The 14,853-nt window shown below is 40.6% G+C and overlaps 1 protein-coding gene across 2 annotated transcripts in view; it reads left to right on the top strand.

Moving 5' to 3' along the window:
• Positions 1–1,291: 1,291 nt before the first annotated feature.
• Positions 1,292–14,853, top strand: part of NCEH1 (neutral cholesterol ester hydrolase 1) — a 64,160-nt gene continuing 50,598 nt past the window's right edge. Inside the window, exon 1 of one of the 2 annotated variants that reach the window (XM_059065461.2) lies at positions 1,292–1,753. In XM_059065461.2, coding sequence (XP_058921444.1) covers positions 1,616–1,753 — 138 coding nt within the window. In that variant the 5' untranslated portion in view covers positions 1,292–1,615. The remainder of the gene's footprint in view (positions 1,754–14,853) is intronic. The other variant, XM_067034021.1, reaches the window with a different exon arrangement.

The following is a 14,853-nucleotide window of genomic DNA, read 5'->3' as shown; positions in this document are numbered from 1 at the left end:
GATGGGTCAGGTGTGGGGTTGTTGTTGTTTGTTTGTTTTTTTCATCAGCTCTAAGATCTATGATTTTATGAATATAATCAAAATCCAGGAAGAAAATATTAAAGTCTACAGGTAAAACTTTGAATTATTTTACAGATTACCTGAAAGAAAATTATGTGAATCAATCCAGTTGTCAATTCGGTTGGTAGCTCTGGGATTGTTTGTAATCACCCGTAGAAATTAGCTTCTAACTTTATGTACATACATTCACTCACAAACTTATATATCTCTTTCTGTTTAGACTTATATGCTTAACTAGTAACTGAAAAGAAAGATAAAATGATGATCTCAAACTTGAATGCTTGACACGTGATTTAAGTGTACCCTTCATATAAATGTTTTATTCCAAACTTTGTATAGGAAGCCAACTTTCTCCCAAGAATCTCATTTTCAGTCCCAAATTTACGATTATTTCATTACTTTGGATTAGGTTACATTTAAATTACTATATTAAGTTGCAAATGTATATGTGCCAGGTGTTTTAAGGCCTCGATCAATAAGTTTGGAGTTATTCTCTAACCACCTCCTTAAAACAGTTCTTCCAATTTTTTCCTTCTGGATCTCTGGTTGTAATTCTGCTGGTGAAGTTTCTCTCTCTCTCTCTTTATCTCTCTCATTCTATATCCCCTCCCCTACTCCTATCTTTAATAGGAAATCTGGATGCAAATGCTTTTTCTGCTACCACTGACCCACTTGAAAGAATTTTTTTCACGTGGTGTTTCCCTATTTATTTATATTAGTATAGACTCCTAGATATTTATTTTATTCAATGGTTTGTAATCCATTATTATTTATTTTAATGCTAAAATTATCCCAGCTTTAGCCATGGGGAGACCTTTCAAGCTGCCACCTTTGTCCTTTTGACCAGTTCCCATAATTTTTTAGCACTTCCTTATCTTACAGAACAACAGGTTCATCCTGTACTTTACCTGTCCCAGCCCTATAATCAGGCTTTTCGCCACGGTGCCATGGCAAAGAGTCATGGTTCCTTTTATTGGAGAATGAGATCTGGAAAACAAGATTTGGGTGCTAGATGTACTACTGGCTTAGCATTGCTTGAGCCATAAGAATTTGTTACCTTCTCTCACCACATAACAGCTAGAATTTACATTCCATTGCAAATCTGGCTGAACACAGTGGATTTTTATCATTATCATTTTATTATCTTTCTCACATCGGACTCCATTTTGAGTCAGACTGGCCCACGTGCTTTGGACAGGCAGAAACTCATCACACCGAAACTATTCCGGGCGTGTTTACGTTTGGGAACCTTCAGGAGGGAGCCCTTGGTCACAAGGGAGCAATACACACCTGTGTCCTCCGGAGTCCGCTGTTCTGCGCCCAGTACAGCCCCAGAGCTTTCTCAAACCTGAAGTGCCTGCAACACTTTGCAAGGACACAGTGGAGGGAGCACGTCAGCGCTCCGACTTCCTCCCGACGCCGCCTCTGATTGGCTCCTGGACATGTAAGAAACCGGTGAATGAGCGGCTGGTCCTCGCAGAAACTTGCTTGAGGTCTTTGGTGGAATTGCCCTTTCCTCCTCGTCAACCCGGCAGACCAGCCGATCCGGGGGAGGATGAGGTCGTCGTGTGTCCTGCTCACCGCCCTGGTGGCGCTGGCCGCCTATTACATCTACATCCCCCTGCCAAGCTCCGTGTCCGACCCCTGGAAGCTGATGCTGCTGGACGCCACTTTCCGGAGCGCACAGCAAGTGGTGAGATGTAGCCCAGCGCTGATTCTCTCTCCCTTATCTTAAGCAATGTTTAAAGGGGGAAACAGAATTTCCGGACCTTGTCGCACGAGAATACAAATTTTTCTAACGCAACGAGGCGATCGCTTTTTAAGGTGGTTCAGGCTGACATTTTCAGGGTGTCGCATTCGCCTCTTTGCTAGCAGCGGGTTAGGTCTATGTGTGTCTCTTAGTCTGTGTTGGTAATGGAGAAGGTGAAGTTCTTGAATAGAATTTGACGACAGTTTAATCCTTCGTCTTTCCTAAATGTCCCCCTCTTGGTTTGCAGCGCCAGAAACGGATCTTCCAGCCTTTTATAAACCACCCCTCCTCCGTTTTTGTTCTCCTATAGAGGGCGGCAAAGAGTGAGTTAAATGTTTTAGGAAGGCTCTGGGGAAAACGGGTTCTGGTTCCTGGGAGTGCAGCCACCTTAAAAGCAGACTCGGGCGCGGGTGACCTCCCAGTGTCCCTGACAGTGGAGCCCCCCCATTCCCGGGGGCAGCCGGCTGGGCTCCTCCAAGTACTTGGGGAACAGCACAGATCTCGCATTTCATGTGTGGCACTCATCAACTCAGCCCAAGAAAAGAGGCCAGGAGACCTGGCTGGCCGGAGAGGCAGTGGCAGCCGGTGTTTGCATGATGCATTTCTTTCCTGCCTGCCCTGCAGAATTTAGTTTGTCTTTAACTGTCGAGGATATAACCTTTGCCTGAGCCAGGATACCCTGGCTTACCCTGGCAGGGTGACAGTTCTCTCTACTGTGTCACAGGTGTGTATTTCTTTAACCCCGTAAACAGGAAAATGTAACTTTCTGGTTTATTCTCTGTAAGAGGCATTATTTTTAGTGCCAGACAATCTAAAATCTAAACTACAATCTGTAGTCAAGGCTGAGCCCTATGACTGAACAGTATTTCTAAGCATCCTGCTCTACCTAAACTCCTAACCCTCCTCCAAAACCGATTCTCCTCCCTTCCCCCAACCTTGGGCTTTAATCTTGGGTTATTTTGGTAAACTCCTTTCAAGAATTACAACTAGAGAGAGAAAAAAAAAAACCATGATTTTCCTAGCGGGTCGACGTTCTTTTCCCTGTCCGTTCTAATTGTGTGTAGGATTACATAGCCTCTGAAGCTTTGTCCTATCAAAAAGTCCCTTAACTAGAGTATTGTACCACATTCCTAGGACTTTGCTTTTCTTGAATCCAGCATCGTTCTCCACCCCTAAGTCCCCTATTGTCTCTTAGGTAGGGTCCATTGAGGCTATAGAGCCTCTTCCTTCCCTCCTGCTTACTACAGTGCTGACGTGGTGAAAGAATTACCATCTCCTTCTCTAGCATTGGCTCCAAGAAAGGCAATTTTTGTACAGGAAGCCCTACAATCACTCTCTTCCTCCAGAAATTATGTAGCTGGGGAGTAAAACCCTTTAAAGATTCTTGGGGACAATGGTATTTACCTGGGTGGCTTAAATGACCCTCTACAATAGAAAGAATAATGACTAATAATAATAAGAAGAAAAACAGCAAAAAAAAAAAAAAAAAAAAGAGTCAAACTACTATCTTGGCCACAGAAATTATTCTTCCTTTTCTGGTCACCAAGGAAATCTTCCCTATCATAAGTAATTTGGGAAAAGCCAGGTTTGGAAAAAAGCTTTTCTTCCCCAACGAAGCAGCCAACCCATTAAGGCCTTTGGATCTTACAGTCCTCTGCAGAGTATGCTTTCAGCCGGTGTTTGGGAATGATAATGTTTGTAATGCCAGGTCACAGAGATAGATAAGGTAACAGGGTGTCCTTACTTGACACTGTGGCCGGAGGTGGATTAACACAGAAGTGGCTCTCATCGCTTGTCTTCTGAATTGTAAAATATCAGAAAGATCATTCAGACGACAAGGAAGCATATTCTACCCAGGAAAGTAATTTACCAATGTCACTTCAAATTGTCCTGGGGAAAAGGAAACATGGCTTGACACTTGGTAGTAAATAGAATATGACTGTTAAAGTTAAGAGTCCTGCTTCCCTGAATCCCACCTCAGCCAGGCCACTTGATGGCTCTGAGGCCAGCCCATTTACTAACCTCTGATCCTCAGCTTTCCTTGTAAAATAGGGCTAATAGCTACTTTGTAAGAGTGCTATAATGTATTTAAATGGCTAGAACTGGTTGTAGTTATTCTTCTCAGAGTTGTCCCAATGGGTCACTATGGGTTGTGGGGAAAATCTGTGGTACTGCCCAACTTTGTTGAAACAATAAAGCAAATGCAAACTGGAAGTAGTTTACCTCCTGGAATGAAACCTGGAATGATGTCACCTAAATTGCATGGCATAACATTTGTTACCCAAATCATTTTAGTTTGAGTTGATTAGCTTAACTACAAAGGCTATCAATACTTCAAAGATAAGGCTTGGCCTGCTTCCTAACACAGCAGGCACCTGCCTAGCATCAAGAAATGTGACTGCTCAGGACTTCCCTGGTGGTCCAGTCGTTAAGACTCTGCCCTTCCACTGCAGGGGGTGTGGGTTCGGTCCCTGGTCTGGGAACTAAGATGCTGCCCAACCAAGAAAGTGAATGCTACTCATATCCTGTTGTCATTGGCAAATGATTCACCCCTAGCTGCCCCTTCTAATCTCCTTTATCTTGTGCAGATGAGTCAGATTATTGAGATTATGTTCCTTGTATTTTTTCTTCCTTGGCATCCTCCAGTATTACGTAAGAAGAAACTACTTAGTATCTTTCTTAAGTCATCTCAAACACAGATGCTACATTAGAGTCACCTAGGGAGGCTTCAAAAATCCTAAAGCCCAAATCAAACAATATACCCAATTTATTCAGAATCTTTGGGAGATGAGTCCCAGGCAGCAGTATTTTTAACAGTTCCCAAGGTGATTTCAAGGTGCAGCAAAATTGAGAACCACTGCCCTGTAAATTAAATAAAATGCACTGCTGATGTAGATAATATATTTTTGTTTAACTGCTCGAGTTATATTTCACACATGTGGCTGGAAATGAGCCCCTTAACATTAGCGTGGATTAGTTTATCAGATTTGTTGGTTGATACTTTGGCTCTAAGAGTCTAAGGGGATAAAATACTAGCTAGGCAACTTTCAGTGTTATAGCAAAGCCATTGTAAGACTTGGGCAGTGGAAAAGCACAAACAAAAATAGATCTGGGAAGGACAGTGGAGAGAGGTTTAGATGAAGATTGGGCAGCAGGAGACTAGAAGAACAAAAGGAGGGAATTTGGGGGAGGTTCTGAAGACATTTCAAAATGCTGTGTAAGCAAAGATTTTTTTAAAATGGTAATTCCAGTACAGGTAGAGATATTGAGAAGTATAAACTGCTGGAGAAAATGTAAATTTTAGCAACTTTTTTGAGGGCAGTTTGTCAATATCCATCAGAAGCTGTAGAAACATTTATTCTTTGACCCAGAAATCCCTCTGGATGAATTTAAGTAATTATACATATAGTCAAAGCTGTAGCTATAAAGATAGAAACATTCACAGGTACAGAAATCTTTTTAAACTAGTCCAAAAGCACTGCCATTTATGAGAAATAAGAGGGAACATTCAGCAACCTTTCTCTTCTTTATTTTGCAGTTATTTAAAAGAATTTAAGAACAATAAGAGATTAAGTAAATATGGTAAATCCATATTTTGGAAACTATGCAGTAAAAACATTTAAGTTATAAAAATAAAGTTTAATGGTCTACAAATGATTTGTACTGTGTGTTAAGTGGGAAAATGCTACAAAACAGCAAATATGCTGTTATCCCATTTAAAATATCTATTTATCAAAACATACAGTTTTATATATCTATATATAGATGTATAGAAAGAGCTAAAGGATATAATTTAAAATATAGTTTTTTTTTTCTGGGCCATAAGATTATATCGTCAGTTTTCCTATCTGTATAGTCTAGTTTTTCTACAATGAACATGGAATAAGAAATTAATTAAAAACTTTTTTGTAGTAGGTTTTCCACTTCTAAAGCAGAATTGATGTGCAATGCATATCAATGTGATTCATATTTTAGTAATTGTTCTATGAAGAAAATAGATTTCTTTCTTTCTTTTTTTTTTGGGCTGTGTTGCATGGCTTGTGGGATCTTAGTTCCCTGACCAGGAACTGAACTCCAGCCGAGGCAGTGAAAGCACCGAGTCCTAACCACTGGACTGCCAGGGAATTCCCAAAAATATTGGGGAAAACTTCCTTCAGTTTTTAAGTAAAAATAAAAGACACATTTTTCATTTTCACCAAGAACTTTATTGAACAATGTATTCACTGTTTTGTTCCACTACCTTCTGTCATTTTTCAGGCAACTTCATACTTCCATCTTCCCAAAACTTTTTATCTTTTTTGAGCAAAGAACTGTTCCAGGTACCTTTTACAGTCTTCCAGGGAATTTTCCATTAAGAGAATTTTGGGGCTTCCCTGGTGGGGCAGTGGTTAAGAATCCGCCTGTCAATGCAGGGTACACAGGTTTGAGCCCTGGTCTGGGAAGATCCCACATGCTGCAGAGCAACTTAGCCTGTGAGCCACAGCTACTGAGCCTGCGTGCCACAACTACTGAAGCCTGAGCACCTAGAGCTCGTGCTCTGCAACAAGAGAAGCCACCGCAATGAGAAGCCCACACACCACAACGAAGAATAGCCCCTGCTCGCCGCAACTAGAGAAAGCCTGCACGCAGCAACGAAGACCCAATGCAGCCAAAAATAAATAAATAAAAAATAAATTTATTTTAAAAAAAAAGAATTTTGTAAAGACCAAAATAAATGGAAATCCGAAGGTGCAATGTCTGGTGAATATGGGGGATGAATCCGAACTTCCCAGCCAAGCTGTAACAGTTTTTGCCTGGTCATCAAAGAAACATACAGTCTTGCTTTATGCTGATGGGAGATTATGTGTTTTCTTTGACTAATTCTGGACGCTTTTCGTCCAGTGCTGCTTTCAGTTGGTCTAATTGGGAGCAGTACTTGTTGGAATTACTTGTTTGGTTTTCCGGAAGGAGCTCATAATAGAGGACTCCCTTCCAATCCCACCATATACACAACATCACCTTCTTTGGATGAAGACCGGCCTTTGGTGTGGTTGGTGGTGGTTCATTTCGCTTGCCCCACGATCTGTTCCATTCCACATTATTGTACAGTATCCACTTTTCATCGCCCATGACAATTTGTTTTAAAAATGGAACGTTTTGGTTAGGTTTAAGTAGAGAATTGCATGCGGAAATATGGTCAAGAAGGTTCTTCTTCACTTAACTTATGTTGAACCCAAACATCAAAGCAATTAACAAAACCAAGCTGGTGCAAATGATTTTCAGTGCTTGATTCGAATATTTTGAGTATGTCGGCTGTCTCCCAAGTGGTATAACATTGATTGTTTTCAATTAATGTCTCGACTTGATTGTAATCAACTTCAACTGGTTTACCTGACCATGGAGCATCATCCAGTGAGAAATCTCCACCATGAAACTTTGAAAACCACTTTTGACATGTTTGATCAGTTACAGCACCTTCTCCATACACTGCACAGATCTTTTTTGTGTTTCAGTTGCATGTTTACCTTTCTTGAAATAATAAAGCATAATATGCTGAAAATTTTGCTTTCCTTCTTCCATCTTCAATATTAAAATGAAAATTCACCAATTTTGATAAGTTTTTTAAAAATGCATGCTGATATGACAGCTGTCACAATACAATCTAACAAAATTGTTTTGAGTGAAGTTAAAGACAACTTAGCGCTACTAGAGCCATCTTATGGAAAAACTGAACAAAAGAACCTTTTGGCCAACCCTATTATACATTTCTTTTAAAAACACATCCTGGATCGTTTGACAGCTATCATGATAGCAGGCTTCACACTCAGTCACTTAGATGTAACACAGATTGAAAGCTTACTGCTTGAGTCTGACCTACAAGAAATTGCAGCCTATTACGATGAGAAGCCATGTTAATATACAGCTATTAAAAAGGCAAGGGACTTCCCTGGTAGTCCAGTGGTTAAGAGCCCACCTTCCAATGTAGGGAACTCAGGTTCGATCCCTTGTTGGGGTTCTAAGATCCCACATGCTGCGGGGCAACTAAGCTCGTGCACTGCAACTACTGAGCCCACCCTTCAACTAGAGAGCCTGTGTGCCACAAACTACAGAGCCCATGTACTCTGGAGCCCTTGCACCACAACTAGAGAGAAGTCTGCATGCTGCAATGAAAGATCCTGCATGTTGCAATGAAGATCCCATGTACTGCAACTAAGACTCAACACAACCAAAATAAATAAATAAATAAAATAAAATGTTAAAAAAAAGGCAAGAGCTGACAAGTTTTTCAGAAGCTCATAGGAGGGAGTGGTTATGTACAGTTCAGAGGAGTGATAAAGACGGTGACTAAAGGTAATAATGGTATCTCAAAAGAATTCAGAGCCAGAGTGTGGCTTGTCTTACCTCGATCATTTCCTAGCTTTCTAGTTCTTACCCTACGTATCTTTTTTTTTTTTTTTTTTTTTTTTTTTGCGGTATGCGGGCCTCTCACTGCTGTGGCCTCTCCCGTTGCGGAGCACAGGCTCCGGACGCGCAGGCCCAGCGGCCATGGCTCACGGGCCTAGTTGCTCCGCGGCATGTGGGATCTTCCCGGACCAGGGCACGAACCCGTGTCTCCTGCATCGGCAGGTGGATTCTCAACCACTGAGCCACCAGGGAAGCCCCCTACGTATCTTTTTGATTACATAATATAAAAGAGAGATAATTGAACCTGGTATTTCTGCTGACTTTATTTCTTATAAATCGCAATGCTTTTGGACTAGTTGAGCAAGGTTTTTCATCCCGTAAAATGTCTCCAAACTTGTTGAAATCTAATGTGACCTCACCTGAATTCTCTGTGCATGTGCCTTTGGACTGTGTGGGTATGGTTTAAATGACAGCTCAGCTGGATGCCATGCAGAATTCCAACTTGGTAACCTTTTTTATAACCATTCATGAACTGGAATGTTTACTACTGTCACGTAAATTTAACTTTAAAACATTAGTAAATAATAACTTTTGCCTACTGCCTTCTATATTTGCCTTGATACGTATTTCTTCATGTAAATTAGAGATTTCACTAAGCACAATTTTTAGCTGATTTAATGGGATTTTCTTTAAACACCTGGCAGCAGAATGGCTTTAAGAATAGCTTAAGGGCACAGTATTTAATCAGCATTAGTTCTGACAGGTGCTCAATATGAGTTGGTCTCGGTAGACAGTACCTGCCAGTGAATCCAATCAAATATCAAGGTCAGATTGAATCAGCTACAAGTGTGTAAGACAATACCTAATTTATAATTCTCCTTTTTATTTTTCCCAAACTCTACAAATATGGCCCTGAGCACAGAAATGCCATCATTATTACTTTATTTTAATGGAACATCCTATTTCTAACATGTGGCTTGAGCTTGATATGAAAACATTTCTGTGGGTTTGAAAGTGTAATAATTGTTCTTAAACATTCTATTAATGCACAATTACTTCTTTTAAATTAGTGAGCATATTTTTACTTTTACTGCCAAGTGAAACTATATGGGAACTATCACTTATTTTCTTCTTCATTTATATTTATAAAGAATTAAGACATATAATTAAATTTCCAAGTGGCAAACCTAGCTATATTCCCTACCTAATCTGTCTTATTATGAAATTTTAACAATCTATCTTTCAGTGTTTCCAAAATGAAATTAAAATCCTACTTTAATATCCTATCCTTAACAAAATTAAAATTCAGAAGTCATCATTAATTCAATGAATATTAACTGAACCCTAATACTAGGAGTTGGTGAAACAGAATAAGACACACACCTAATCTGGAGAAGTTTACAGTCCAGTGAAGGTAGATAAATCTACTGACAGTTACAGATTGTGCACTTGACTGATGGAGGAAGAGTTATGATGGAGGCATTTGTGGGTTGCTATAGGAGCCTTAAAAAGGACATCTAATGTTGACCTGGGCATTAGGAACAGATGTCTCCCTTTCACATTGATATCTGCTGTGAATTTATGGTAAAATTTATGGTAATTTATGGTAAAAATAACATCTATTAAGGATATAACTTAGCATTTACTCTGTGCCAGATACTGTGCTATGTGCTTTACATGCAATTCACTTAATCCATGCTATAATTCTATGAGATGGATGTTCTTATTTTCCTTATCTTACAAGGGAGGAAACTGAACTGTAAAGAAAAGTAACTTGCTCATGATAACAAAGCTTATAAGAGGTGGAGTCACAGTACAACTTGATCTGGTCTTACTGTGAGTTCAAGAGTTCAACCATTGTGCTAGGTTGACATTCCATAAGAGCCAGCTGAGTGGAAGAGGTGGGAAGGAGAAGAGGGAGAGAAAGGAGGGTGAAAAGCGCATTCCAGCCAAAGGGATTGTTCCAGTGGGAGAGGATGGTACAAGCTAAGTCTCTAAAAGTGGTTCAGAGTGGCTGGAGCATAAAACTCAGAAGTCAGAGAGATAAGGTGGGAAGGAAGCACAGGCCAGGTAATGAAGGGCTCTGTGGGCCAAGAAAGGAGCCACTGAAAAAGATTTTTAGTAGGGAAATCACATGCGGAGATCTGTGTTTGAGAACAGTCTTTCTCAGTGGCAGTATAGAGACTAGAGTTTAAGAAACCAAATGAGGGCAAAAGACCACTTGGAAGCAATTATCCAGGTAAGAGGCGGGGGCATGAACTAATAAAATGGGTCTGGTTTGGAGTGAGGCTGACCAGAGTTGCTGATGGAGGGGGTGTGGGAGGTTAATATGGAGTGAAGGAGAGAAAGGAGTCAAAGATGACTCTTGGGACAGACTCTGGAGTAACTGGGTGAATGGTGATGATGACCCTCATTAGGAAAAGGAGCATATCTCAGGGTGAAGGTAATAGAGTTTGGCACCTTGCTTTGAAGTGTCCATGAGACTGGTTTAAGGATAGCTGTTCATAAATAGTTTGCATATACAAGACCAGAGCTTGGGAGTGAGAGAGAGAGAGACAGCTGGGCTCGAGACATGGATTTGGCAGAGGTCAGTGAAGGGGTGGTGGTGGGAGTGGTGGGAATGAATGTGTGTGGGGTGAGAGGAGGATTGGTGATCCTACCAAGGAAACCCCAGAGGCTCACCAGTAAGAGGAGGAGGAGGCTAACCCTAATAGAAATGAGACCCTAAAGAACATAATTTTTTGTTATACCTTTTATGTATATAGCACTCCAGGTTTTACAAAGGGTTTCACTTACATCATCTCATTTTATTTTTACAATGAATAACTGGCTGGCATTAGTTATTTCCATTTGTCAAGTGAGGAAACAGGTTCAGAAAGGGTTGATGATATCCCTAAGGTCACATGATTAGTTATAGTGGCAAAACAGAAGTAGAATAAAAATTCCTAGACTCTTTTAATTTCATGTTCTCACTGCTGGGCCAGGGTGACCTGAAAACAAAGTCCTCCATGACGGATTTGCCCGTTTTTGTCCCTGGTGTTTGTTCTCTGACAGGCCCCTCATAGCTGTGGCCATGCACGTGGGAATGCTCATGATAACTTTATCACAACTACACTGTATCTTGACTTTTTTTTGAGCTCTTACATTAAATTAATCTACACTGGTGTTTCCCAATCTTTTTTCATGTCAGAGACTCGATGACTTTTGTATGCCAGGAAAAAGTGGAGGAAATACCAGGGGAATCTATAAGGGCTTGAATGACAGAATTCACAAGATTCAGAAAGAAAATTATACAAATGGCTCTCAAAGAGAATGCCAACTCTGATAAATTTTGAATAGTTATAAAAAATGGTTTTAAGTTTTTACCTCTGTAAAACACCTAACCATCAATATCTTATAGCCCATCTATAACCCATTAGCAGCCTACCTGTTGGGAAGCTCTCTTCCTTACAGTTTGTAACTATTTAAATACACGTTTATTAATACTGCTATTAAACACAAAGATATAGTCCCCGAGTTACATATACCTAGGTAGCCACATAATTTATTGTCCAAACCATGACATTTTTGAGAGTGATAGGGGCTGCTGTTAGTAATCATGCCAGGACAACCATTTAAAACCCGAACTATTCCCAGACAAATCTGGACATATGCTCAGCCTGCATTTATGTGACTTGCATTGATCAGCATAATCAACGCAAAGTTATGGAGTGATTCCTGTGCTGCCTGTTCTGCCCAGATTTGACTGTTAGCCCTCCAGGGAACCAGCTCCCATCCATCACCCCCAGGCGGAATTCCTGTTCCCTAGGATAGCGGCTGAATAAAAGTACTAAGTTCCTTAGCTGGCATTTGGGGTCTGCTCCAACCTGGTACCACGCTGCTGAATCTAACCTCACAGTGTTCCCATTATAATCCTGACAGTTTTCCTCCTGTTGTCACCTCTGCCTCACATGCCCTTCCACCCTCTTACTTTAGCCATAGCCAACATCCCACATGTCTTTCAACACCTACTCAAAGATCATTTCTTTTGGAAACTTCCTCTTTTTCCCCAGCCAACCCTAATTTCTCTCTCTGTTATACTCTGCTAGCATTTCATTTTTCTTTTATGGCCCTTGTATGTTTCTTTCCTAACGTTGATATTTCTTTACGTATAAGCTCCCCACCAAATCATAAGCTTTCTCACCTATCATAGACTTAATTTTTCTCTTACTATTTTAGGGCTTTTGTTTTTTGGGTTTTTGAGAGGGGAGGCTTGAAGATCATTCATGATAGAGGAAGTAGGAATTCATAGTTCTGCTTTCTTTCAATCCTCTGTGTTACTCCATTTGCCCCAAAGGGCAGACCTGGTGCTTTCTTGTGCTTCTGACTCTAAATTTATCCCCAAATGGCTTTTTGTTGGCCTTTGCAACTTTTTTTTTTCTTTTTTTTGCGAGCCTTGCTGTTTTCTCGGTTTCTAACTTCCTCATATTTTTGTAGATTTATGGTTGTTTTTGAATTTGTAATGAATCATGTGTTTCTAGCTAAACATTAGTTATCATTACAGGCCATCTCCTTCAAAGATCACTAGCAAATTCCCACATTCATTTGGTATCATTCTACTTTTCTTTTTTCCTCCAGAATGGATAATTGATGAATGCCCCCTGAGAAATTAATTTGACCGACACTCTTCTGTGCTTCCTGTCCATAATATTTTCTCTGCCCTAGGACACAAATTACCTTTTCCTTGACCACTCTAAAGTCTACTTTTCTAAAATGCAATATGTTTATTTCACTATTCCTACTTTATGCCATTTCACGGCATAGTTCTTCCCTGTTAGAAGCAAGTCCAGAGCAGCAATAATCCCTGCTTCCTTGACTTTCTTAGCAAGACAAATCAATTTTGCTTTTAAAAGATGATCTGCTTTTAATAGAATAAGATTACTGGCAGATATCTGCATAATAATGGATCCATTTATTAAATAATAAACACAGCCACCTTGTGAAATAGCAGTTAATGTTCTCACTTAATGAGAAGGGAAACAGAAGCTCAGCAAGGTTTGGTAACTGGTTCACAAACACATGACTGAGTGGGAGGCTGGCAGTGAACCAGGCCTGCTGGACTCCACAGCCCTTTCATCTGTATTCCACAGCTTCCTGTTATGACTGTTCAGTCTCCCTTCCTCTCCTTGTCACTTGCCCACTCCATTCTAAAATCTTTTGTGTAATCACATTGAACCAGCATCAGGAAGGCAAGGAGTGTGTTATGCACTACTTACAAATTTTAGTCCTGGAGGGTTTTAGTATATGTTACACATTGAAAAGTGTTCCATGATTAAATAAGACTAGGAAATGCTGAGTTAAAGAAATCAGGATTTCTTTTTTTTTTTTTTTTTTTTTTTTTGTGGTACGCGGGCCTCTCACTGTTGTGGCCTCTCCCGTTGCGGAGCACAGGCTCCGGACGCGCAGGCTCAGCGGCCATGACTTACGGGCCCAGCCGCTCCACGGCATGTGGGATCTTCCCGGACCGGGGCTCGAACCCGTGTCCCCTGCATTGGCAGGCGGATTCTCAACCACTGTGCCACCAGGGAAGCCCAGGATTTCTTTTTTAACTGTGAAACATTTAAGAATTCCTACCATACTAACATGTATTTTGAATTTTAAAGAGAGACTATTTAGTGAGTCCCATATTTAATTGACTATAGATCCTTATTTGAACCTCATGATACTGATGGTATATTTGCTAAATTTGGGGGTCCATTTTCATAGTGTTTAAGAGCATGGATTTGGGGGTTAAGAAGACCTGTGCTCAAATCCAGGCTTGAGCCAAACTAGCTGTGTGACCTTTAAGAGTATATTTAACCTATGAGTGTTTCCTGATCTAGTAAGTGGTCACGATACTTAGCCCATAAAGTTATGGTGAAGATTGCATGTGATAATGTGTACAGAGCTTTATCATTTGTCATCATCATCACACAGTAGTTAATACGTAAAACACTTGGAACAGTACCTGTCACATAAGAAATATATTTGGTCCAAGTCTGATTTTTGGCAATTGTCTACAGTATACTCCAACAGTAGTATGCAGTTTTTTTTTTTTTTTTTTTTTTTTTTTTTTTTTTTTGCGGTACGCGGGCCTCTCACTGTTGTGGCCTCTCCCGTTGCGGAGCACAGGCTCCGGACGCGCAGGCTCAGCGGCCATGACTTACGGGCCCAGCCGCTCCACGGCATGTGGGATCTTCCCGGACCAGAGCACGAACCCGCGTCTCCTGCATCGGCAGGCGGATTCTCAACCACTGCGCCACCAGGGAAGCCCAGTTTTTTAATTTTTAATTTTCACCATCATTCTTGTCAATCAGCTACTGCTCTCAGGTTTGTGGATTTCTATACAGCTGTAAATCTTTTTCACCTGGACTGCTGTTGGCTATGGCTACTGGGCTTAAATCATGACTTTAGCACTTACTAGCCATGAGACTAATTGGGCAAGTTACTTAAACTCTCTAAGCTTTAGTTTCCTTATCTATAAAAGTGGGATAATGACAGTGCCTCCCTCAAGGCTTGTTATATGGATTAAATGTGATTGTGTATATAAAATTCTTAGCACAGTGACTGGTATACAGCAAAAACTAAAAACCTCTTCCTGCAGTTAAAATTTTGGAGTCCATGGGCTTAGTTTGCTGATG

This window comes from Kogia breviceps, chromosome 5, assembly GCF_026419965.1.
Source record: "Kogia breviceps isolate mKogBre1 chromosome 5, mKogBre1 haplotype 1, whole genome shotgun sequence".
NCBI lineage: Eukaryota > Metazoa > Chordata > Mammalia > Artiodactyla > Physeteridae > Kogia > Kogia breviceps.
Note: the sequence above shows the minus strand (reverse complement) of the source record. Positions and strands in the feature narration are given on the sequence as shown.